Raw genomic sequence first — 24,491 nt, 5'->3', positions numbered from 1 at the left:
CCGACAGACTCGCCCTAGAAGTCAGTATAGCGAGTCCAAGAAAAAAACACACGCCCTTACTCAAACTTTCCTACTTCCAAGAGGCGATGGAAACTTACGAAAGAAAATTCCAGTGATACATGACTCCACTTAGGACCCCCTTGTCCTACAGCTCCTTTAGGAAGTAAACAAGTTGAAGACTGAACATCAGGCCGGGATACCTGACTGGAACCAACCCAGGCCTGGCCCTCTCACAAGAAGGATCCTCGACACCCCTCTTCAAGCGAAGACAAAACAAAAGTTTGGTTTACAACTCTATACTGGAAATGAGGACCCAATTGAACACCTTAACCTCTTTATGTCTACCATGGCATATCGGATGCACACCGACGAAGAGCGATGGCTTCTCTTCCCCTCCACCCTCTCTAGCGAAGCTCTAAACTGGTATTGTCGTCTTCCACCTAAGACAGTAGACTCATTTGAGGAATTGAGGAAATTGTTTGTCTCTCAACAGATCTTCCAGACCGATCACTTGTATTATACAGATGACTTGTATACTATTCGTCAGAAGCCGGACGAGTCACTACGAGAGTATGCCAGTCGCTTCAGCCATGAGTATTCTCACTGCGCTGAGGCAGATGACAAGACCGCCCTCAAGGCCTTCACGGCAGGCCTACATGATTGTTTCTTCAAGTACATGATCAATACCAACACTTGGAAGACTTACTCTAAGGTGATGGCACATGCTTACAACCATGCCTCCGCCGAAGCAAGGACATACCAAGGGAACTCCGATATGGTTAACCCCTATCAATAAATGGGAAGTGGAAGTCAAGTTCTACCAAGTGAGGAGATATTGGCCATTCAGACACCTATTGCATCATCTCATGCCTCATTTAGCTACTTGTTAAGTCACCAAACGTATCTGTCTCTTGGTAAGAGGAAGGATGTTTATTCTTAGCAAGCCCATTACAACAAGAGGGATAAAAGTTCGTATCAAGATAACCAGGGGTGAACGTACAATCGACTATTATGACTATGGGGCCAAGCCTCACTCTTTCAAAGTGGAGGACTAGGTACTGAAGGAAATGCTATTATAAAAAGGCATACACATTACAAATGTTTTGACTCTCAACCGCTTGAGATCTTTTGTCACACAAGCTATTCGGCAAATATTTAAAGAAGAGGGAATTCAAACAACTTCTTCTGAGTCTTTTGCATTCCTAGCACTAGAACACTTGGTCTACGCTGACCTACCCTTATACTCCAACTCAGAGCTTCAACATGCATACTTTAACACAAAGTATGTGATACTAAGTGTTACAACCAACATGGCTCACATATCAAAAGCACGGATCCCTTCATGCATAGCAAAACATTCATAAGCATCACTCATATCAATCGACATAAACATTATACATTCCAACACATTCATACATAAACATTATACATTCCAACACATTCATACATAAACATCATACATTCCAACACATCCATACATAAGCCAACTGTGCTTCGAAAGGGTTCAACATACTTTGTGTCTTCGACACTTGCTACAATGTGCCTTGGCACTTTACCCTTATTCTCACCAACCAGGTGATGAAATGTGAAGAAGGAACTCATCTTCATGCCACCAACCAGGTGATGAAATGTACAACTCGTACTCTCCTTCATGCCACCAACCAGGTGATGAAATGTACAACCCGTACTCTAATATCATTTGGCAACTTGCCACTCATGTCACCAACCAGGTGAAGAAGAAACTCATCTTCATGCCACCAACCAGGTGATGAAATGTACAACCCGTACTCTCCTTCATGCCACCAACCAGGTGATGAAATGTACAACCCGTACTCTAATATCATTTGGCAACTTGCCATTCATGCCACCAACCAGGTGAAGAAGGAGCTCATCTTCGTGCCACCAACCAGGTGATGAAATGTACAACCCGTACTCTTCTTCATGCCACCAACCATGTGATGAAATGTACAACCCGTACTCTAATATCATTTGGCAACTTGCCACTCATGCCACCAACTAGGTGATGAAATGTACAACCCGTACTCTCCTTCATGCCACAAACCAGGTGATGAAATGTACAACCAGTACTCTAATATCATTTGGCAACTTGTCACTCATGCCACCAACCAAGTGAAGAAGGAACTCATCATCATGCCACCAACCAGGTGATGTGTACAACCCGTACTCTCTTTCATGCCACCAACCAGGTGATGAAATGTACAACCCATACTCTAATATTATTTGGCAACTTGCCATTCATGCCACCAACCAGGTGAAGAAGGAACTCATCCTCGTGCCACCAACCAGGTGATGAAAGGTGATGAAAGAACTCACCTTCGTACCACCAACCAAGTGATGAAAGCAACTCACCATTCATTCCACCTACCAGAAGACGAGTGATACAACTTGTACATGTGAACTCCTAGCATTCACAAATAATCAAAAACCCTTAAGCTTGACAACTCAACTAGGAGAACACTTATTCCCAACAAGAGTTATAGTCACCAACAAAGTCTTATTGCAAGCCAACAACAACTTCAGTGCATGGTGTACGAAGATCAAGCTATTCAGCCCTCTTGCATCTACTTCAGACATTTTCCCTCTGTAACAATGCAAACACTACAACTCGTAGAAAGCTTCACACTCTTGATCAAGACAGTGTGAAGCAAAACTAATTTATGGTGCCAACAAGAGCTTCATCAATGGAGGGCAACCACAATTCTCAAAAGCTTCACACACTCTTAATCAAGACAATGTAAAACAAAATCAATTTATGGTGCCAACAAAAGTTTCATCAAAGGAGTTCAACCACAATTCTCAAAAGCTTCACACACTCTTGATCAAAACAGTGTGAAGCAAAACCAATTTATGGTGCCAACAAGAGCTTCATCAATAGAGGGCAACCACAATTCTTAAAAGCTTCACACACTCTTGATCAAGACAGTGTGAAGCAAAACCAATTTATGGTGCCAACAAAAGCTTCATCAAAGAAGTTCAACCACAATTCTCAAAAGCTTCACACACTCTTGATCAAGAAAGTGTAAAGCAAAACCAATTTATGATGCCAACAAAAGCTTCATCAATGGAGGGCAACTACAATTTTCAACAAAAGCTGAGCACCGGTCAACGTTATACCGTCAAGGACCCATAAGAGTTTCCTTCCAACCAGAAGGCCAATCACAGCGCGACACGTGTCGACATCAGAAGCCAATCACAACACGATACTTGTCAATGTCAGAATGAAACTATAAACTCTCTTCTATGAATAGAGATCATTCTCTCACAATATTTCTGAATGTCATTTGTATTAAATCATTCACTAGTACTCACTAAAGGAGAGCTTGAACCTATGTACTTGTGTAAATCTTTCACAATTAATGAGAACTCCTCTACTCCGTGGACGTAGTCAATCTGGGTGAACCACGTACATCTTGTGTTTGCTTCCCTGTCCCTATCCATTTACATACTTGTCCACACTAGTGACCGGAGCAATCTAACGAAGGTCATAAACTTAACACTTTCTGTTATACCAAAGTCCTCATTGATTTTGTGCATCAACAGTATGCTTTATTTTTTCTGAATATCAAGAGTAAGAAGTTCCAATGCCTTTACTGTACTGCAACTTTGCAAGTCTGATTAATCTACTAGATGCTGATTACTGCTCAGTAAGGATTACTTAATAGTTTGACCTTATATTCATTGGAATCTTTTCCATAAAGCATAAAAAGAAGATGAAAATGATTTGTCACTGTAACTACTTAAATTTATTGGTTGATTTTTGGTATATGAATAATATCACCGGTTAATTATCGTAAGAGTACATTAGTAGTTAAACATAGACTTGTGAATTACGTTACGTATTTTAATCCTAATGTAAGTTATGTAATAGCAAGGACGTAATTAAATAGTTTCTTTTTTGTGTATACTGGTTTCTTCCACCTAGTCAAACTTAGGCAGCTTGAAAACCAACACCCAGAAACCCTAAACATAAAAATTTGGGTAATTTTATTTTAACAAATTGCTGATCACGTGGTTCTATTTCATAGTTTTTTTTTTTTTTTTTTTTTTTTTTTTTTTGTGACGAGTTCTATTTCATAGTTGAAGATTAGCTACAAAACAGAAGACTTACGCTTTATGTACTAATTACTTCTGTACATAATTTGACTTCGATGTTATACATGAAGTGATAAACAGACGCGCATGACTATACTCACTAAAAAGCTTGTCATACTCTGAATTCTGTATTTTTTTGTTGGAGTGAAATTCTAGATAAAAAAAAATTGCTCTACGGAAAATCTTGTATACATTTGATATATTGACGCAATGACATTACAATATACATAATTTATACCTCGTGTTGTAATTTAATATTAAAATGACTTTCAGTAACTGAAACATATAATGAATTTATAATTGTGTTCTATTTATTCTTGTTTGGGTTTAGGGGTGAACACGATCCGAATTTGAAGGGTTTTAACCTAAAATTATAATTCTCTCCATGAGTGAGAGCAGCAGCAACACTTGAGATTTTCCTTTGTTGCCGGCCCTAATTCTGATTAGGGTCGGTGGCAGCCCTTCCTTCTTCCTTTGTTTCATCTTTCTTCTACTTTTGGTGTTTTTCCTGCTTTCCTTCCTATTTTGATTTCCATATTCACCTCGATTTTCACAGGTACATCTGTTGCCCTCATATCAGATCTTCCATCCATCCATAAACATGTTCTTATTTTGGCTTTCACCAACTCAATCTCCATTCCAATCTGTAATCAATTTTAACCGTGAAGTGATGCGGTCTTCAACTGAGAAGGTGCGTAGAGATCCGGAGTTTTCACCAGCTTGGGTGGCAACACCACCTTCTTCTCTTTGTCTACCATTTCTGGCAGTGTTGTCCGTGGCGATCCCACGGGCTTCTTTGGTTTCTCTCAATCAATGGCTACGATCAGTGAGATGGTATATGTTGGAAGGCGAAATTCATCTTCTTTCCATCTTTGAGATGTGGGTTCTTGGCGAAAGTTGGTGGTGTAGGCTCCTGATCGTCGCGATCGGTGCATTCGACGATGCCGTTAAAGGAAAGGAGTTAGGGTTAACTTCTGTGTTTTTTTTGTTTTGGGTATTTGGGTTACTATTGAGGTCTATTTTTTTTCTTGTATATGGACCTCAATTTGTGTAATTAATTGTGTTGTGGTAATATAGTTGTAGACATTGAAATTTCGGTAAATAAATGTTGACCGATAAATCAAAGTTTCAGCGTTCATGTATTACATAAATTTTACACGTAGCGTGTGTCTAAACAAAAAATCGAGAATCATCGGAAAAGTCATCAAACAGGACACGTGTCAACAGCTGGCAGAAACGACTTATTTCATCTGGAATATTATATTCAAAATTAGGTCTTAGAAAATTCTATAAATAGAAGCCAATTTCATTCATTTGAGAGGAACCAAAATCATTAGGCAAAATTCTTGAAGCTTTGAAGCTCTGAAACTCCGAAGCTCTCAAGCATCCAGGTTCCTGAAGAATCAAGAAAGCGTTCTTCGTTCTTCGTTCATCGTTCTTCCAAGATCAAACCCCGACGGCCCTTGGATTAACAATCATCCACCAATTCAAGATCAAGCCCCGACGGCCCTTGAAGAAAGTGTTCTTCGTTCTTCGTTCATCGTTCATCGTTCTTCCAAGATCAAGCCCCAACGGCCCTTGGATCAACCATCCACCAATTCAAGATCAAGCCCCAAAGGCCCCTTGAAGAACTTCCACCAATTCAAGATCAAGCCCCGACGGCCCTTGAAGAAAGCACCATCGTTCATCATCCGTTCATCCAAGATCAAGCACTAACGACCCTTTGGATCAACAACGTTGACAAATCCACACATCCAACCGTTCTTCAAGATTAAGCCCAAAAGCCCTTGAAGATCCGTTCATCACTGTTCTTCAAGATCAAGCCCAAAAGCCCTTGAAGACCCGTTCATCACCATTATTCAAGATCAAGCCTCAACGGCCCTTGAAGAAACACTCATCCTCAAGATCAAGCCCCAACGGCTCCTTGAAGATCTGCTCAAATCCACCTTCAAAGATCAAGCCCACGGCCCCTTGAAGAAACTTCTAACAGTTCATCCAAGATCAAGCCTCGACGGCCCTTGGATCAACGAAACATCCACAAATCAATACCTTACGGAGATCAAATCAGAGGATCAAATTTGAGAGAGATTGTAACCCAAAATCATCAAAAATACAAATATTATTTTGTGCACGTTGTTCTTGTCTCTTTCGTTTCAGGAAATTTTCGTGTTCACAATAGTAACCTTTGACTAAAAAAAAAATCAAACTACAAAACTTAATAATTTAATCAATTCACCACTCAAACATCTCCGTAGATTCATCCTCCGAAATATTAAAGGCAAATTTGTTTATTCTCTACTATTGATGTCAAATCCAGTAATAAATGACTCCAAATTATTGATGATTAGATGGCCAAATTAGGCTCTTTAATAGCATCTTCGAATTAGGGTTTCTAACGAAGTTAGGCTCTCTTTGAGTAGTAGGCTTTTATGGGTTTAGCTTGATGATGTTGTTTGATTGAATTTGGGGCCCTGTCTGATACCAACGGCCAATTCCAAGCTTCACTCCAAGCCCAGCTACAGACACCAGAGAACCTGCAGACAAGTGAAAGAAGCTCATGGCAGTCCACGAGCAACACTGCCAACAAGGACAGACAACAAAGAGAAGGTGGGGTGCAAGGAACACCTGACCCAGTGCAAGCACCAAATCAAAGCACACCAACTCGAAACACCACAACAAATCGCGGCAAAAGGTGACTGAAGCTTGAAAATTGGATGAATATGGATGAGAGACAGCGAAGGGGAGAGAAGAAGGCAAATCAACCAAGAAAATCAGGGAAGAAAACAGCGGATGGAAGAGGAGAAAGAGATGGAGAAAGAAACAAAAGAAAACCCACCGATCCTAGGTGGCACCGGAATTGGACTCGATTGGGAACCACTCACACAGATCGGTGATATTAACCCTCACACAGAGGGAAGGTCTCTCAGGAAGAGAGAAAGGAAAGTTTTTGTTGTAAATACTTTTGTCTTATTTTGCTTACGTGAAAATCTTGAATGAAACCAGACTAAACTAAGCATAACCAAACCAAACATATTTAACAATGTAGTTTTCAAGTTTACGAGGAATCAAATCGAACTTAATTGTTCCCACTTCTAAACCAAAGAATAATAAGTGAAAAATGATCAAGTATTACATTCAAATGTGAGTTTAATTTAACCAAACTAGCTAAAATGGATCTGTTATTCATATACACTCAAAGTTCGAATACTCTTTATAATTTGAATTAGTTCGAAGTAAAGAAAAAAATAAGTGTAAGACATGACAACGTTTTTGTTGGCTTCCTTTCACGTAACAATCACCAGTCAATGTCATACCACCTTCCTCCCCTTCCTCCTCTTATCCAGATTGCTACTAGAACACTTCCTAGGCAGTTCTTCCCCTAAATGCCCTCCAGCTTCCTCACTCATTCCACGTCCACCCCAACACCCGACCCCTCCGACGTCCAAACCGCTGCCGTCTCACCAAAAACGACACCGGCAGGGCAGAGATGTGGAGCTACCTCTGGATTCCTTTCCTAATCTCCTTGTCCAAAGAGGTGCCCTTGGCCAAAGCCCAGGCGCCGATTCTCTTGCCGAGTCAACTCCGAACATCGGACTCGTCCTCGTCCAAGTGTACGGCCCCCGACCCCAAGATCAACTACAGGCCGGTGATCGGTATCCTGAGCCACCCTGGCGACGGCGCTTCCGGCCGGCTGAGCAACGCCTCCACGGCGTCGTATATCGCAGCTTCTTACGTCAAGTTCGTTGAATCGGCTGGAGCTCGTGTTATTCCTCTCATCTACAACGAGCCTCCCGATGTACTTTTCCAGGTGATCACCATAACAAATTGAGCTTTTTATAGAAGTTGCTTCTGTGTTGCTTACGTTAAAGCTGCTTTTCAAAGAAGCACATCATGGGTTGAGTTAACTTTACTCAGAAGAAGTGCTTAAATTTTCAAAATCCTTAAAATTGGCATATGATATTTGTATAGGCTCTTTTGTTTTAGCTGGAGAAACCACATTTATATAAACGACCCAGTTTTTGTATTGGCCTTTCTAATCGAAATTCGAAAGCTTTCGTTTATTTTTTGGGCTAAGAATCAAAAATTGAAGTTGGTGTGAATACTGGCTGTTCATTTATATAAGTTTCAATATGTGTGCATATATAAACTAAGCCGGCCTGTCGCAGTGATTTTGTTATGTTGCTCACTATATAATGCTGCTTTGCAGAAGCTCGACCTCGTCAATGGCGTGCTTTTCACTGGAGGATGGGCTAAAAGTGGTTTGTACTATGACGTTGCCGAGAGAATATTTAAGGTAATTTAGTGCTTGATATAGTAACCCTTTAGTGCATGATCTACACTAACATTATAGTCCTGGTTTGCCAGGCAGACCATTTAAATCTAACTTTTATATACTACGGAGTCAAGTTTCTGCTAAACAAGCAGAAGACTCTATTTTCTACATAGAAAATTGGTCATTGTAGAACATGCCACAACCCCTTGATGTGCTTTAGTTGCTTGTCTGGACTCAGTTTTATGAAAAAGAACTCCGATCTTTCGTTCAAACTTAAATTGATCTAAATCGTTACTCGATCAGTTTAGTATTGGCGGGACTTGGCAGCATAAGAATCATGATTCTTAATAGGGTTTAGGTTTTTAGAGGTCAAAATTGACATCATACCAAGCCCAATATCATGTCATTGCCCATGATCATCAGCATGAAGGATCATTCTCTGTTTGCCAGCCAACACTAGACAAAAGAAAATTTGATAGATACTGGTTAGATAGAATGGTCAGCCTAACCACTAAATAGGGGTTTAGAGTCAAAGTTCGATTTGTTGCATTAGATTTAGAACCATGACATTGTTGTCATCGTTGGCTAACCTTAGATGCTTCAGGGCTCTCTGCATCATAAAGATTTCCAGTAAATTGAAATTCTTTTAGGATAGTTGCACCCCACTTAGTGGGAAAAGGCTTTGTTGTTGTTGTTGTTGTTGTATAGTTGCATTGCTTCTCTTAAGAATTTAGTTTCATTGCTTTTCTTAAGAATTCGTCCATAGTTCCATTCCATATTTATTAGCTACGTTTGTATCTGTTTTCTGCAGAAAATTATAGAGAAGAATGACGCTGGAGATCATTTTCCATTATACGCCACCTGCTTAGGTTTTGAACTTCTAACAATGATCATCAGCAAGGTAAACTATCCTTATCAAAGCACACTGTTTTTCCATAAGAATTCAGCCTCGTCATTCAAATTGCATTTCTTTCACCTTTTTGAATGCATAAATGCCTAAGTATTTGAATGCATAAATGCCTGAGTAGCCACTGTAAATGATCAAATTTGTACATTCTGATGGGTGATGGCGCTTTAAATGATTCAATTTCTAAAAGAAGCAAAACCAGCACATCTGTTTTTTAGGGCGACAATTGCAATTCAAAACTATGTTACCCAGTGCCTTGTTTCTTCGTTTGAGAATGGCCTTTCTTGGTTTCTTTAGTGGGCATACAACTTGAGACTATGAAAGGAATAGTCTTTAGTGAGGGTGCATCCATTTACAACTTGACATCCAACATTGAAATATGCAATTGCAGTTCAATTTCTTTTATTAGAATTGTCACAGTATTCCTTTCAATCTGAATCACCTTAGTCATGTCAATTAATTGTAGAGTCTACTTTTAACTTGTCGAGTTTTTTTTTTTATCCTTATTGATGCATCATTCTTAATATATTTTTCCCAATTTTATGATTTCCACAACTTTCTTTCTTCCTTCTAGAACAAGAAAATTCTGGAGACATTCAGTGCAGTAGATGTGGCCTCAACTTTACAATTTACCGAGAACGCCGTTATTGAAGGAACTGTTTTTCAAAGGTATAAATCTTGGAATGTGGTTTTCCTGACTCAATTTGTATGTCATTGTTCTAGTCTAATGCAAAATAATTTTACTTTGAAACTTTTTCTTCAAACATGTTGTGCATTGATTACCGATCTTAGATCCTTAGCCAAAACAAACTGTGAGGATGTCTATGAGTATGCGAATTCTTGAAATGCTATTGATTTATACGGCTGTTATCTTAAATTTTTTTTTGGTGGGGGGGGGGGGTGGTGTGTGTTCTAATCTCTCTTCTGTAATTTTTTGTTTGATTCTTATAAAATTAAATATCTACCTTTATGAAAAACCCAACCATCATTCGAACTAGCTTCCCTGCAGCTAGCATGCTTGTCACAGATTTTAGAGAGGAACATTCCCTTAAATAGGACTGAACACGAGAAATTTATGTACTTCAGCCTAATCAGTAGGGTTAAGCGGAGTAGACGTCAATAGAGCATGCTAGACATCATCTTTGTCTGATCTTTATGACCTTCGTTCTAATTATTAAGGAGGAGGGTTGATGTTCTATGAATTTGTATGGAAGTTTCTTTTATGTTACTGTACATCCACGGTGATTTAACTTCTTCAGCCACCAAATTAATTTTTTTACTTTTGCAGATTTCCTCCGGACTTGCTTAAGAAGTTGAGTACAGATTGTCTTGTAATGCAAAACCATAAAGTGAGTTCTAATCTGAAGGCTCCTTCCTTGAAGCTAGACATAGTTATCAAATATATCATTTATGCATGGATTGATCCTGAATTCTCAAATCGAAAACCATTTACTTGGTCAAATCTTATAATTGTTCAGTTTGTTTTTTCATTTAGCAAAGGCAAAACCACTTCAAAACATATATAATTAACTTTGGTTGAGAAGTTTAGATTGTTTCATTATGATTCTGAGTTTGTCCAGTCATCGACAATATTGATGAGACAAATGGCTGTGTTTTGAGAATATCTTGGATTATGAGTAATTATGAGTTTCATTCTTTCTGTTTAGTGTTTGATTTATGCTTCTCGTACCATGCATTTTGTTTTTCTGCTGCTCTTATCATATGGTTATGTTTATGCTTAGAAAGCATGGTTTAGGTTATCTAACATAAGTTTGTAATGATTCAACGCAACAGTATGGTATCTCACCAGAGAGGCTTATAGAGAACGAGAATCTGTCGAGTTTCTTTAAGATCTTGACAACTTGTACTGATGAAGATGATAAGGTACTGAATGTAACTATCTCGTTTGGTTATGTGGTTTCACCATGTCATGAAACATCTTTCTAGTCAAGTTCCCCAATTCATTTTATTCCCCTGGAGATTCTAACTGTTGCAATAACACAAATGCCAGGTCTATGTGTCCACAGCACACGCATACAACTATCCTGTGACTGCCTTCCAATGGCATCCAGAGGTATTACCACAATATTTCTTTCGTCATCTTTAATGCTACCATTAACTCTAAATTTAGCAATATAAGCAACAGCACAATAACAGTGTTTGAATATGCATCTGCAAGGATTTCTACGTAAGATGTATTCACAACCTTGTGGAGGAGAAACTACTATCGTGTAATTATCAAAGTTTGCTTTTCGTACCATCTTTGTATGAAAGATTGGCACATAAAACACTAACTAGTTCTACTTAAGACACTTCCAATATTACTATATTTGTGTTCTCAAGAAAGATTTTCAATAATTATTACCATGGAACCTGTACAATTTTGCATAACAGAATTGGGAAAAGCAAAAGACCTTTGAGAAAATCTGGACTGATTAGATTATTCCGACGGATTTGTTTCAAGTATGAGAAGTCTAACTAATTAAGATGCAGAAAAATGCTTTCGAATGGGGCTTACCAATGATTCCGCACTCAGAGGATGCTATTCAAGTGACCCAGCACGCTGCAAACTTCTTGGTCAGGTTAGGGCTCCTTCTGTATCTGTCTTTTAGTTCTAAGTAAACCGCTGTGCTTTTCAACTTTGTCTGGAGGGCAGAGGTAGAAAAAAAAAAAGTGGAAAATTTAAGGTTCAAGAGTCTTCAGATAACCGCATTATTTGTTTATTCAATTATCGAGGTTCTACTGTATTAACAACTTTGCACGGTGTCATATTTCAGAATTCAGAATATGCATCTACAACTTTATTCACTTAAGTTTATTCAACCGGAATGATTGTGGACCCAAAACTTTAAGTCTAATTTTGAATTTGTGATGCAGTGAGGCAAGGAAGTCATTAAACAGACCGCCTGCCCGGGAAGTCCTTGACAATCTCATCTACAACTACAGTCCCACTTTTTGTGGGAAGGCTGGGTAAGCCAAAAACTTAACTTCAAACTGCATTATTATTTTGGATTTGTGCATGAATTTATTAACTTGGCTGTCCTACCCTTTCCGATTGCAGGAGGGGATTCGACGAAGTTTACATCTTTACGCAACCTTCACTCGCTCATTTGTAAATTAAATGTGTGCGTCGAAACTGTATGGACAATGAAAAGGACAATGGAAATGAAATGTAAACATTGTATTTACAGGACATTAGCACTCTCATGAGTGTAAAACCTGTTTGTAATTTACATGTCACTAGATTATGTATCAGATTATTTATTAAATAATCACTACTCGGCAGTCCTGTGTATATATAAAGTTGCAACAAGAATATTGCTTGTATCCCAAGTTAGAAAATTTACCCAAGTCCCAAGTTCCAGGTTCATCGTTTGATTCTTTATGATAGAAGCGGAAAAAGTGTTGCTTGAACTTATATTCTCGCAGTTTTTTTTTTTTTTTTTTCAATTTCGGTTTTTAGAAGAAAACCTTTTGGGGGACAAGTTTCAAATTACATCACGTGTTATTTGTTAAATCTTCTTCCATTCAATGGGGATAGGAGCCAAGAGTGAGTTCTTGCCCATAAATGTGAACTAAACGATTTACCATTAGAGCATTTTACACAGGAATAACACGGGTTGTTCCTTACACCATTTATCATATTAACTCTTATAATGAGAAGCAATAATTTGAAGTTAATATCTTTTCTAACATCGAGAAAATAAAATTGATTGTTGTTATTTTGAAGGTGTGACTGCTAAAAATAGAATAAAAAATCTTTGACTACACACTATCATGAACTGACCAAGAGGCTGATAGCTTAGGTGGTTAACGAACTCATACGTGATACGTGTCCGAAATTTTTTGTTCGGACTCTCATTTTTCAGTACAGTTAGAATTTATAAACAAGAATGAAGCAGACGTGAATTTAGCTAAGTTTACTAGAACAATATGCTCTACTCTCTTGCATTTGCACACAAGTTTAAATCCATTTTCTGTTTTAGCAAACGAATTTAATGTAATTATCTAAATAAATAAAAAAATTGTCGAGATGAGATAAATGTTTATGGTATCACAACTCCCTTTTATCCAAATGAGCACGTGCCTAATCACAGAACACGTGCTGTTGTGAATCCATATGATATGTATACCACAATGGGATGAAAGGGCAAAACGCAGAGAATATGGCGGGAAAAGAAGCGAGCTTTGGGAGGGAAACTCGTTGAAAGATCTAATCTTTCACTTTCACGCCTCTTACCGTTAATTCTTAGAGAGAATCGGCGACCCAAAGTTTTTCCCTTTTCAAAAAAAAAAAAGGCCCAAATGGAAACCCTGGGAATCATCCAAGACATCGAAACCCTCGTGTCCGATCAACTTCAAGTGGTACCAATTCCCCCTATGCCTCACTCAATCTCTCGATTTTCTTCTGATTTTTCGCAGTATCTCAATTCACTGTAATTTTGGCAAGACCAATCAACTTTTCAGTTTTAATTTTTGTTTTTTTTTGGTTCGATTTAGTGTTTTTGCTGTGTATTACTCTGTTATAATGAAGCTAGCTCTTACTAGGGTTTTGGTGAATTTCTATTTTGTTTGGACAAAATTTTACTGCTTTCTTGTTATGTAGTGAGACAAATCTTTTACTTGCCTTAATTACCAAGCTGAAAGAGTTTATGTTCTTTAGTTTATTGTTAAAAGGGTTTTTGTATTCATAAAAAAGATGTAATTTTTTAGGGATTTAATGATGGGTTAGGTTCAGGAATGCAATAAGCTTGGGAACCGCTCTCAATCAAGCGTTGATATTGAATTGTTACTTCTGTGTTTCGTTGACAAAACGAAATTTCTTGGTGGGAATTTGAGTTGAGATGTGTTTAACCTCATATGAATTCATAATATTGTCTAAAGTAAGTTTCTTTCGGTGCTGAACTGTGCTATAGGTTTCCTACAAGTGGCTGAGTCGAAATTACTTTGTGTCTTCCAATGCTGCAAAGAGGTATAGGAACCGTCTTTAAATATTTTCCGGGTTGCATTTTTTGTTTACAGGTGATTGAAGGTTGTTTTGTATAGGTTACTCCAGGAGTTTGTTGAAAAACATGGAAATGGGTTTGAAGTGGTGCATGTTTTGGCTGGCTGGTTGAAGAGTGATCCTTCGAGCTACCATATAAGGCTTGTTTCTGGGCCTAAACTTGCAGGTGACATTTATTTGTAGAAAAGTATGTATGTTTACTTGTGCTGATATATTTTCAACTAAAATCGAAAAGGGGTAGGGAGCATCCAATTATATTCCTTTTAGATAGAATATGATGATTTAAGTCAATGGCGTCTTTCCTGGTTGTATTAGATGCAATAGAACATGTTGAGAGAGAGTGAGAGCAGTAGTTTGGAGGGTTAGATTCCCAATAGGATGACATACATAGACTTACGCGGACATGAGTTATGGTTGACACAGATTGGAATGTAATAGAGGCTATTATATTTTTGAGCGTATTCATTCTTTCATGAGCTATGTAACAATGGTTTCAGTTTTTTAATTTTTAATTTTTTAAAGTGTGCTTGTTGAAATCTAAGATAATTGTTCATGCTTTTTCTTGGTCCGTCTCATCATCTTTTTGTCAGACATTCAGACTTAGCTTCTTGGTCCGTCTCATCATCTTTTTGTCAACATTCAGACTTAGCTTGTCTCATCATTACACATCCGGGAAGTGGAAATATTATGGAATTCATGTCTGTCAAATTATATGCAGAAGCAAAAGAAGAATTTGATGGCAACTGCTCGGTCGGGGTTTATAGTGTGCAAGCTTGCATCCCAAAGGATCCAGCTGCACTGTGGAATGCTGAATTTGTGCAAGCGGAAAAGCTCTTTAAGCAGGCTCCTATGGTTGAGAATTGCTTGAGAGATAACAGGTATATTTCGTTCTGCTTTACTCATATAAATAAAAGGTATGCTTTATTTTTTCTGAATATCAAGAGTATGAAGTTCCAATGCCTCTACTGTATTGCAACTTTGCAAGTCTGATTAATCTACTAGATGCTGATTACTGCTCAGTAAGGATTACTTAATAGTTTGACCTTATATTCATTGGAATCTTTTCCATAAAGCAAAAAAAGAAGATGAAAATGATTTGTCACTGTAACTACTTAAATTTATTGGTTGATTTTTGGTATTTGAATAATATCACCGGTTAATTATCGTAAGAGTACATTAGTAGTTAAACATAGACTTGTGAATTACGTTACGTATTTTAATCCTAATGTAAGTTACGTAACAGCAAGGACATAATCAAATTGTTTCTTTTTTGTCTTTTGTCTGGTGGGAGATAACAAACTTTGCATTTTTTGTTGTTCTTTTGATATTTCGAAATTCAGAAAATTTTATAAGATGGTATTTGGTTTTTATACTTTACAAATACTAAAAGTTAATTACTTAATGTTTTGGAGTTTCTGCTTTCTGCGTTCATGCATGGTTAAATATATTCATCTCGGTGGTCATGGATCCACTCGTACTTATGATTTCTTACTTTTATTATTTTAGTTATATAAAATCATTTCTATTTATAGTTATACACCTACTTATGTGATATTTTAGCTTCATTTCCTTGATTTCAATGCTCTTCTTTGTCGTCTTCTTCAGGTTTTGTGGGATTTCCAATTCCTTTGTTAAGCGTAATGTGGACGGAGCACCATTGAGCACTGAATCTCCGCAACTTAACTCTGAGGCAGTAATAGGGCAACCAGAAAGTAAGGCCATCTCCAACCGATGGTTGGCCAGAGGGCTCGTTTTAGCCCTCTGGCCCTCCAAGATCCTCCAAAATATTAATATTTTAATAAATAGTAGAGGGCAATATTTGCCTCCGTCTTCAACCGAGGGCCAGAGGACCAAAGGGCTCGTTTTGGCCCTGTCACAAAAAACCATCTCCAACCGAGGGTTAAAGGGCCATAGGACCAAACATGATTTATTATTTAAAAACTACAACTTAAATTCAAATCCAACGGCTAAGTGATGTCAGCTAGCCGTTGGATTTGAATTTTTTTTTTGCTATAAATAGGATGGATATTGGGATATAATTCATACAATTTTGAATTCAATCTATTTCAATTCAATCTCTTTCAATTCAAGTTTGCAATGAATTCCAACTTTGGATCCTCTTCAGATTCCAACTGGGGGTCCTCTTCCAATTCCAAAAGAGAAGCGAAATGGGCGCAAATGAGACGAGAAGATGAGGAGTCTGATGAAGAAGTTCAAGTAAGGCGTAACAAACAAAACAGAGCAGCAGCCATGGCTGCGGCCATGGTGTGTCAGCCAACTGAGGAACAACCTCAATGGGGTGGCTTTATTGCTGGTCGCTCTTACAAACCACGAAACGGAGCGATGACGCATGTCAATCTGATGAACAACTACTTCGACCTCAACTCGGTGTACACGGAAGAGGATTTCAGACGTGATGTCCAACAGGTCAATCCGTACTTTTAAAAATGTTGTTTAAGTTTCATGTTGTATAATTTTTATGTTGGTTAATGTTGTTTCATATTACTTAATTTAATTTAATGTTGTATAATGGTTTAGGAAGTTATAGGAAAAAAAATAGAATTTAAAAAAAATATGAAACAAATTTTGTGAAATATAAGTTATAGGAAAAACATGGAATTTAAAAAAAATATGAAACAAATTTTGTAAAATAGAAGTTATACGAAAAAAAATACGAACCAAATTTTGTAAATTATAAGTTATAGAAAAAAAGTTATAGGAAGTTATAGAAAGAAAAAAAAGTTTAAATTCATAAAAACAAAAAAAAATTTGAATACAACGGCTAGTGACTGGCTAGCCGTTGGAATTCAAATTAGAATTCAAATTAGTGTCAGTTATAACCGACACAATTGGAATTCAAATTAGAATTAGTGACGGTTTTAACCGACACTGTTCAAACTGCTATTATATTAACATTGCTATTAGTACCGACACTAATAATATAGTATATATTATTTCTGTCGGCTATAACCGACAAAAATAACAACAACAACAACAACAACAAAGCCTTTTCCCACTAAGTGGGGTCGGCTATATGAATCCTAGAACGCCATTGCACTCGGTTTTGTGTCATGTCCTCCGTTAGATCCAAGTTTTTATTCTTCTGTTGAGATCTCCATCTAATTCTCCGTTCTCTTGCAAGATAGATCTTAGGTAGCGAAAACGGTCACTTTTTGTGATCTTCGCTAGATTGCTCCGGTCATTAGTGTGGATAAGTATATAAATGGATAGGGATAGGAAAGCAAACACAAGATGTACGTGGTTCACCCATATTGGCTACGTCCACGGAATAGAGGAGTTCTCATTAATTGTGAAGGGTTTACACAAGTACATAGGTTCAAGCTCTCCTTTAGTGAGTACAAGTGAATGATTTAGTACAAATGACATTATGAAATATTGTGGGAGAATGATTTCGTAACCACGAAACTTAAGTACCGGAGTGTGGTATCGTCTTGACTTGCCTTATCTGTCTCATAGGTAGATGTGGCATCTTCTCTGGAAGTACTCTTCCTCCATCCAGGGGTGGTATCTGTAACTGTTGGAGATGCACAAGGTAATGTATCAATTTCACTTGAAGCTTACTTGTAGTTTCAGGCTTGGTCAAGCGCGATACAAACCATGTAGTAGGAGTCCCCCAAGTCGCCGAGCTAGGGTATCTGCTGAAAGAGGTGACAGACAAGGTAAGCAATCAGAGCTCCGGCTGATTGTTCACATTCTCCCTATCTTGCAGGCAGCATGAAGGATAAAGAGAAGAAAAATGAGAAGAGATGATATGGGATACTTTTGCTTTTGAAGAAGTAACTTTCCACAGGCTTATTCTTGAACTGGGCTGGAGGGTTTTCTGGTTTCCTCCAGAGTATAAGGCCGACTGAAGAATTTGAGGGTCAAAACAAGTCCATCAAATCTAGAGTACGTTCGACCCTGCTGATATGGGATATTTTTGCTTTTGACAGAGTAGTGGATGTATCGGCACGTGTGCTGTTACGCTTGTCTCCACATGCTTCCTTGTATCCTTCTCACTTGCCCTAGCTGTTCCTCAGGCAGATGTGGTATCTTCCCTGGAAGCCTAAGATGTTGAAGATGAGTACTCGAGAGCAATGCCAGGTAAGTAATTCCAGGCAGTCAGTTCCTGGCTGGAAGCTTGATTCCAAGTGCTGACTGATTGCTTTCTTTCTCCTTGTCTTGCAGGTAAGAACAAGGCCAAAGGAAAAGACAGGGAAAAAGCATGATATGGGATACTCTTGCTTTTAACCCTGATGATATGAGATATTCTTGCTCTAGTATAGCTTGTTTACAGAGGTATTATCGGGGGGAAAGAAAGCTGAAAATTTTGAAAGGCTTCGTTGGGAGTGCCCTCTCAGATAAGAGGAAGGGTTGAGCATTTTTGCAGGTCTGCCTGTCCGTTGGGGATGGAGGTCGACATATATAGGAGTCTCCCTAACATCAAGTAATAATGCTATTCCTTTACCCTGCTTGGTCATAGCACGGTAGTGGGAGCTGTCAGCTTCACATGTTTTAACTCTGTCAGAGTACTTTGAAAAAGTGGTCTGTGGTATCTGGAAAGCTGATGTTGCGTGTGAAGATTACAGACAAGCTTTATCCAAGGAGATCCAGCTCTTGAAGTTGGGAAAGTGGTGCCTCTTCGGTTTTCGAACAAGCAATCCTGTCGGGGATCTGGCTCTCTAGATTCGGAGAACGATGCCTCTTCGATTTTTGAGAAAGCAATCATGCTGGGGGTCTGGCTCTCGAGATTCGGAGAGCGGTGTCTCTTCGATTTTTGAGAAAGTAATCATGTTGGGAGTCTGGCTCTCGAGATACGGAGGACGGTGCCTCTTCGATTTTGGGGCAAGCAATCTTGTTAGGAGTGTTTTCTCGAATGTGAGTAAAGGTTGGGCATGTTTGCTAATCTACCTTACCACGAAGCACAGAGGTTGACACACAGGGACTTTCCAATTATCCAGCAGTGGTACTGTTCCTTTACCCTCTCTTCGATTTTTGAGAAAGTAATCATGTTGAGAGTCTGGCTCTCGGGATTCGGAGGGCGGTGCCTCTTCGATTTTGGAGCAAGCAATCTTGTTAGGAGTGTTTTCTCGAATGTGAGTAAAGGTTGGGCATGTTTGCTAGTCTACCTTGCCACGAAGCACAGAGGTTGACACACCGAGACTTTCCAATTATCCAGCAGTGGTACTGTTCCTTTACCCTCTCTTCGATTTTTGAGAAAATAATCATGTTGAGAGTCTGGCTCTCGAGATTCGGAGGGCGGTGCCTTTTCGATTTTGGAGCAAGCAATCTTGTTGGGAGTGTTTTCTCGAATGTGAGTAAAGGTTGGGCATGTTTGCTAGTCTACCTTGCCACGAAGCACAGAGGTTGACACACCGGGACTTTCCAATTATCCAGCAGTGGTACTGTTCCTTTACCCTTGTGGGTAATAATATGGTAGCTAGACCTTCAAAATTTATGTGTCTAAACTTTGGTAGTGTTGTTTCTTTGCTATTCTTTTACCCTTCTTGGTCAGAGCGATGTAGTGGGAGCTGCAAGCTTCACGTGTCTCAACTTTGTCAGAGAACTTTGGCAAAGTTATCTGTGGTACCCATGAGCTACTGTTGCGTGTGGGAAGTGGGTGATTGAACAGTACGATTCATGTGCTTTCTACTTCGCCAGAAATCTTCGACAGAATGCCCATAATTTCCGCAAAGCTGAGTGTGCGTGTGACAGGTGCTGACGAGGCTGGAAAAGTAGGTGCCTCTTCGATTTCTGAGATCGGCCCTCGTGGTCTCTGAGCAGCCCAGCTTTTGAGAAAGCAAACCTCTTCGATTTCTGAGATCGGCCTTCGTGGTCTTTGAGCAGCTCAGCTTTTGAGAAAGCCAACGCCTCTTCGATTTCTGAGATCGACCCTCGTGGTCTCTGAGCAGCCCAGCTTTTGAGAAAGCAAACGCCTCTTCGATTTCTGAGCAGGCGCCTCTTCGATTTCTGAAGCTTCGTCGAGTGCAGATTTTTATAAGGGCTGACATTAAGTTCCAAAGCACACTTGAATATCCACCAGTAGAAGCTCCATTCTTGCACTTCTAAGATCTTGATTTGTCCGACCTCTTCTCTCTTCAACACCTTTGAAAATGTCTGGCCCCTCCGACCGTCGTTTTGACTTGAACCTTGTTGAAGAGGTAGCCCCGCCTTCTCCAGACAACATATGGCGCCCATCCTTCGTCTCCCCTACTGGTCCTCTTACCGTTGGGGATTCCGTGATGAAGAATGATATGACCGCTGCGGTAGTGGCCAGGAACCTTCTCACTCCCAAAGATAACATACTACTTTCCAAACGGTCTGATGAGTTGGCTGTTAAGGATTCTCTGGCTCTGAGTGTTCAGTGTGCAGGTTCTGTGTCTAATATGGCCCAACGCCTATTTGCTCGAACCCGTCGAGTTGAATCATTGGCGGCTGAAGTGATGAGTCTCAAACAGGAGATTAGAAGGCTCAAGCATGAGAATAAACAGTTGCACCGGCTCGCACATGACTATGCTACAAACATGAAGAGGAAGCTTGACCAGATGAAGGAATCTGATGGTCAGGTTTTACTTGATCATCAGAGATTTGTGGGTTTGTTCCAAAGGCATTTATTGCCTTCATCTTCTGGGGCTGAACCGCATAATGAAGCTCCAAATGATCAACCTCTGATGCCTCCTCCTTCTAGGGTTCTGTCCAGTACTGAGGCTCCGAATGATCCCCCTCCAGTGCCTTCTCTTTATGGGGCTCTACCGACTGCTGAGACTTCTTCTAAGCAACCTTTGTGAAGGCTCCTTCTTGTTTGTTTATTTTGACTCAAGTATATGTACATATTTGTAACTGATCGGGGATATCAATAAATCAGCTTTCCTTCATTTCAACGTATTGTGTTAAATACACCAAAGCCTTCTTCGCTAAGTTCTTTGAATTTTCTTTTGTTGAAGCTTGTATGTTGAAGCTTTGTGAGTGGAGCATGTAGGTTGAGGTAGTGTTCCCTTAATTTCCCGAGTGAGGAAAACTTCTCGGTTGGAGACTTGGAAAATCCAAGTCACTGAGTGGGATCGGCTATATGAATCTTAGAACGCCATTGTGTTCTGTCCTGTGTCATGTCCTCCGTTAGATTCCAGAACCCTCTAGCCTAGCCCTCAGTTGGAGACGGTTTTCGGACTATTTTTGGCCTTTTGGCCCTCTGGACCCTTCGGTTGGAGATGGCCTAATTTAGCTCATCAAAGTATCCCAATTCCAAAACATGTCAAGAATAAAGGACAGCAATCTAGCCCAAAAATCAGTTTACAGCCTACTAATGTGGTCAAAGATGTCAAAAGTGAAATTAATGGAACAAGAGTTTTTGGTCAGGCTAACAAACGTCCTGCAGACAAAGAAAAAGTCCAGAATGAGAATAGCTCCTCTGCTTCTGGAGGTTCATTGGCGAATTTCTGGGGCCAGGCATCTGTGAAGTCAAAGTCAGATGCTCCAGAGAAATATAATAATTCCATTCCTGATCATACTGGTTGGTTCATTATCTTTTATGTTGAGCAGCTTATAAAAATTTTGTTTTACCTTCTTGAAGTGATGGATAAGTTGGGAATTTATAATTCTCCGAGAAGCATTTTAAATGCACATAAGCGTTTTTTGGTGCTTAAGAATTGTTCTGGCTGAAATATTTCTATATCCTTTTTCCCGTTTCAGGAGCTAGTGCAGAGCCTCAAACTTGTGCTCGAGAAGCAGTAGCGGGTAGCAGTGACGATGATGGTCAACAAGTTAATCTTAAGAGATCTTCCAACAGTGGGGGCACTCGGAAAAGGAGGGTTGTCTTTGATTTCTCAGATGACGATGAAGATGCAGTTAATTTAGCATCACGGGAGATTCCAAAAGGGCAATCATGCCTATATCTGAAAGAAAGCAATAAAGTTATGGTTCCAGAGAGACCGAATTTGAATTTTGACAAGCAGGTAGAAGATAACCCCAAGGTTAAGGAAGAAATATCTGTTGATGGGGAATCCAACCAACCTTTCAGAGAAGATCCTTCAGTTGTCAAAAAAGTGATAAATGCTGGGATTATCCTTAAAGAGAAGAAACGTATTCCTGAAAAGGATGTGAACAAAGTGGATAAACCCACCAACGCTGCTTCAAGTTCACCGAAAAGAAGAAAAGTTGTGAAGACAGTGATTGATGATAGAGGAAGAGAAGGTACACCGTGGTTTAGATGCCTCAGTTTTCAAAAAGTCCCGATTGCAGTGTGTTGCTTTGCAAGTTCGCAGGGCTGTTCTTGTTTCTGCTTTAAAATTAACACCCTTCCCATTTTCATCCAAATATAATAAATGAAGATGGACTTGTTACTTGTTAGTCACTGTTTGGGAGTGATTTTTTCTTTGGATATTTATACTTATTTGTTCTATTAATCTAATTTCCATAGTGACTGAAGTAATCTGGGAGGGTGAGGAAACAGAAGCAAAGAAAGCCGACAGTGATATAATCAAGACAGCCGACAGTGATATACTCAAGAAATCTGATAATAAAGCTGCCAGTGCTGTTAACAGGTTAATTTAATTTCTTTTTTCGTTTGCTTCGGCAGTTTCTATCTGAGAGGATATCCATTTGGTACTATAACCTACTTGATATAGGATGCTTGTAACACAAGACAAACAGTTCATCTTGTTTGTTTTCACACACTATACTTTTTCACATCATGCAAATTCTTGATCAATTGGATTACAAACATGCCAAGAAGTCCACACTTAGGTAAATTCTGCCAATTCCAACTCTCTGTAATTTGCGGGTTGAAACAAATGTTAAAAATATCAACGGCTCGTGTTAGAAACGGATAATTATATTTGATGTTGCAAGTTTGCAACCAGGTAGCAGGCTTAAATAGCTAGAATATTGAATAGTTCTGCTCCGGATACGAAATATCAAGTAGACCGTAAAGATGCTAGAAAAACATGCAGATCAGATGCTGTGCATCACTGTTGTTCTCATATACTTGTACTGACAATTGAGGCAGTTGTGTAATTTATTTGATTGCCTAGCTTGGGCAGGACTACGGTCTTGTGTTACTTATTTTGTGCCAAATTCTTGATTGATCTTTCGTGCTGAGGTTTTAGCTTGTGCCTGATGACTGAACGTTAATTTTGAACATGTGAATCTAGGCCTCCTGCAGTTAAGAAGTCAGTGGGAAACACGGCTCCAACAAATGCAACAGGGAAAGCGGGAAACAAGAAAGGAGTAAACAAGGATCCTAAGCAAGGAAATATTCTTTCATTCTTCAAGAAGGTCTAAAGGCCTTTTCAAAAGCTCAAGTACCCTGCAGGATTGTATGGATATATGGTCGGCTTTTACAAGTTCAAAGTTCCCTTGGTGTAATATAGGTTTTCGAGTTGGTTAAAGCTCACCGTTCTGTGTTTTGGGGGAGTAACATGATCGGAGTAGGGGTGCGTTGCTCTCACATCTTGTTCTATTTTTAAAATGACGGAAAGAAGAGTGTTTTTCTTCTCCGCTGTTAATCAACTGCTCGATTCTGTAGTAGCAGAGTGCAGACGCTGCTCCATTTTGACGGATAATCTGTTTACTTTGAATTAAATGGTCATGTGTTCGCATTCTGCCCTTGCATTATGTGTTCTGAGAACGATGGAATTCTACATTATGGTTCAGTGGCCATCCGAGTCTACCATTTTGATCGAATGCGAGCACCATCTGAAAGATTTCGAAATGATCTGTCGCAGTAAAATCCGATCTTGCACACTATAAAGTGTCTTGGCAGCAAGTGATGAACTTTTTAGCTTACCTTATCAGAGAGTAATATTTATAAAAGCTTAAGCAGCGTGAGAGATTTTTAAGTGTGATCGGAATACGGGATAGTACATCACGTGTCACTATACAAATGGTGAGATATGTGTATTAAAAAGTTAATAACTTAAATATTAAAATTTTCTACCACTTGTATAAAAACACGGGATACCAATCGCTTCGTTTTCTGAAAGTCCAAAAACCAAAATTCAGTTTAAACTAGCCGTTGCTTTTCAATCGTTTGGTTTTCAAAATTTCTCTCAAATGGCATATTTTCCTGTCCCCAATACCTCCACGTAACGGCTAGTTCTGGGGGATAAAAGTGTCATTTAACCACCATAACCTTTATATAAACACCTCTAAAGCTTACCTTCATTCTTTTTCTCTCTCTCTCTCCAAGCATTCAA

At 39.1% G+C, this 24,491-nt stretch overlaps 1 protein-coding gene and 1 pseudogene across 2 annotated transcripts; both read left to right on the top strand.

Moving 5' to 3' along the window:
- Positions 1 to 7,411: 7,411 nt before the first annotated feature.
- LOC139194544 (gamma-glutamyl hydrolase 2-like) lies at positions 7,412 to 12,578 on the top strand (annotated as a pseudogene). The gene is made up of 10 exons (XR_011579497.1): positions 7,412 to 7,921; positions 8,321 to 8,407; positions 9,198 to 9,287; positions 9,868 to 9,962; positions 10,582 to 10,642; positions 11,088 to 11,177; positions 11,305 to 11,367; positions 11,787 to 11,875; positions 12,171 to 12,263; positions 12,355 to 12,578. The product of XR_011579497.1 is annotated as a gamma-glutamyl hydrolase 2-like (transcript).
- Positions 12,579 to 13,461: 883 nt separating this feature from the next.
- Positions 13,462 to 23,907, top strand: LOC103411308 (uncharacterized). Its single transcript, XM_070819322.1, has 10 exons — positions 13,462 to 13,658; positions 14,210 to 14,265; positions 14,340 to 14,464; positions 15,017 to 15,176; positions 15,904 to 16,010; positions 16,424 to 16,725; positions 21,655 to 21,808; positions 21,988 to 22,488; positions 22,715 to 22,838; positions 23,448 to 23,907. The coding sequence occupies exons 1-10, from the start codon at positions 13,599 to 13,601 to the stop codon at positions 23,575 to 23,577; spliced, it is 1,719 nt and encodes a 572-aa protein (XP_070675423.1). The 5' UTR covers positions 13,462 to 13,598; the 3' UTR covers positions 23,578 to 23,907.
- Positions 23,908 to 24,491: the final 584 nt, after the last annotated feature.

The sequence above is a fragment of the Malus domestica genome, chromosome 03 (assembly GCF_042453785.1).
Source record: "Malus domestica chromosome 03, GDT2T_hap1".
Lineage (NCBI taxonomy): Eukaryota > Viridiplantae > Streptophyta > Magnoliopsida > Rosales > Rosaceae > Malus > Malus domestica.
The sequence above is the reverse complement of the archived record's forward strand: the minus strand, read 5'-3'. Positions and strand labels throughout refer to the sequence as shown.

Bases quoted from the DNA above. Each gene is read 5' to 3' on its own strand.
- LOC103411308 (XM_070819322.1), top strand. From the start codon at position 13,599: ATGGAAACCCTGGGAATCATCCAAGACATCGAAACCCTCGTGTCCGAT. The intron at 16,011-16,423 runs GTAAGGCCATCT...GATCCTCTTCAG, and splicing joins AGTAATAGGGCAACCAGAAA to ATTCCAACTGGGGGTCCTCT. The intron at 21,809-21,987 runs GTTGGTTCATTA...TTCCCGTTTCAG, and splicing joins TTCCATTCCTGATCATACTG to GAGCTAGTGCAGAGCCTCAA.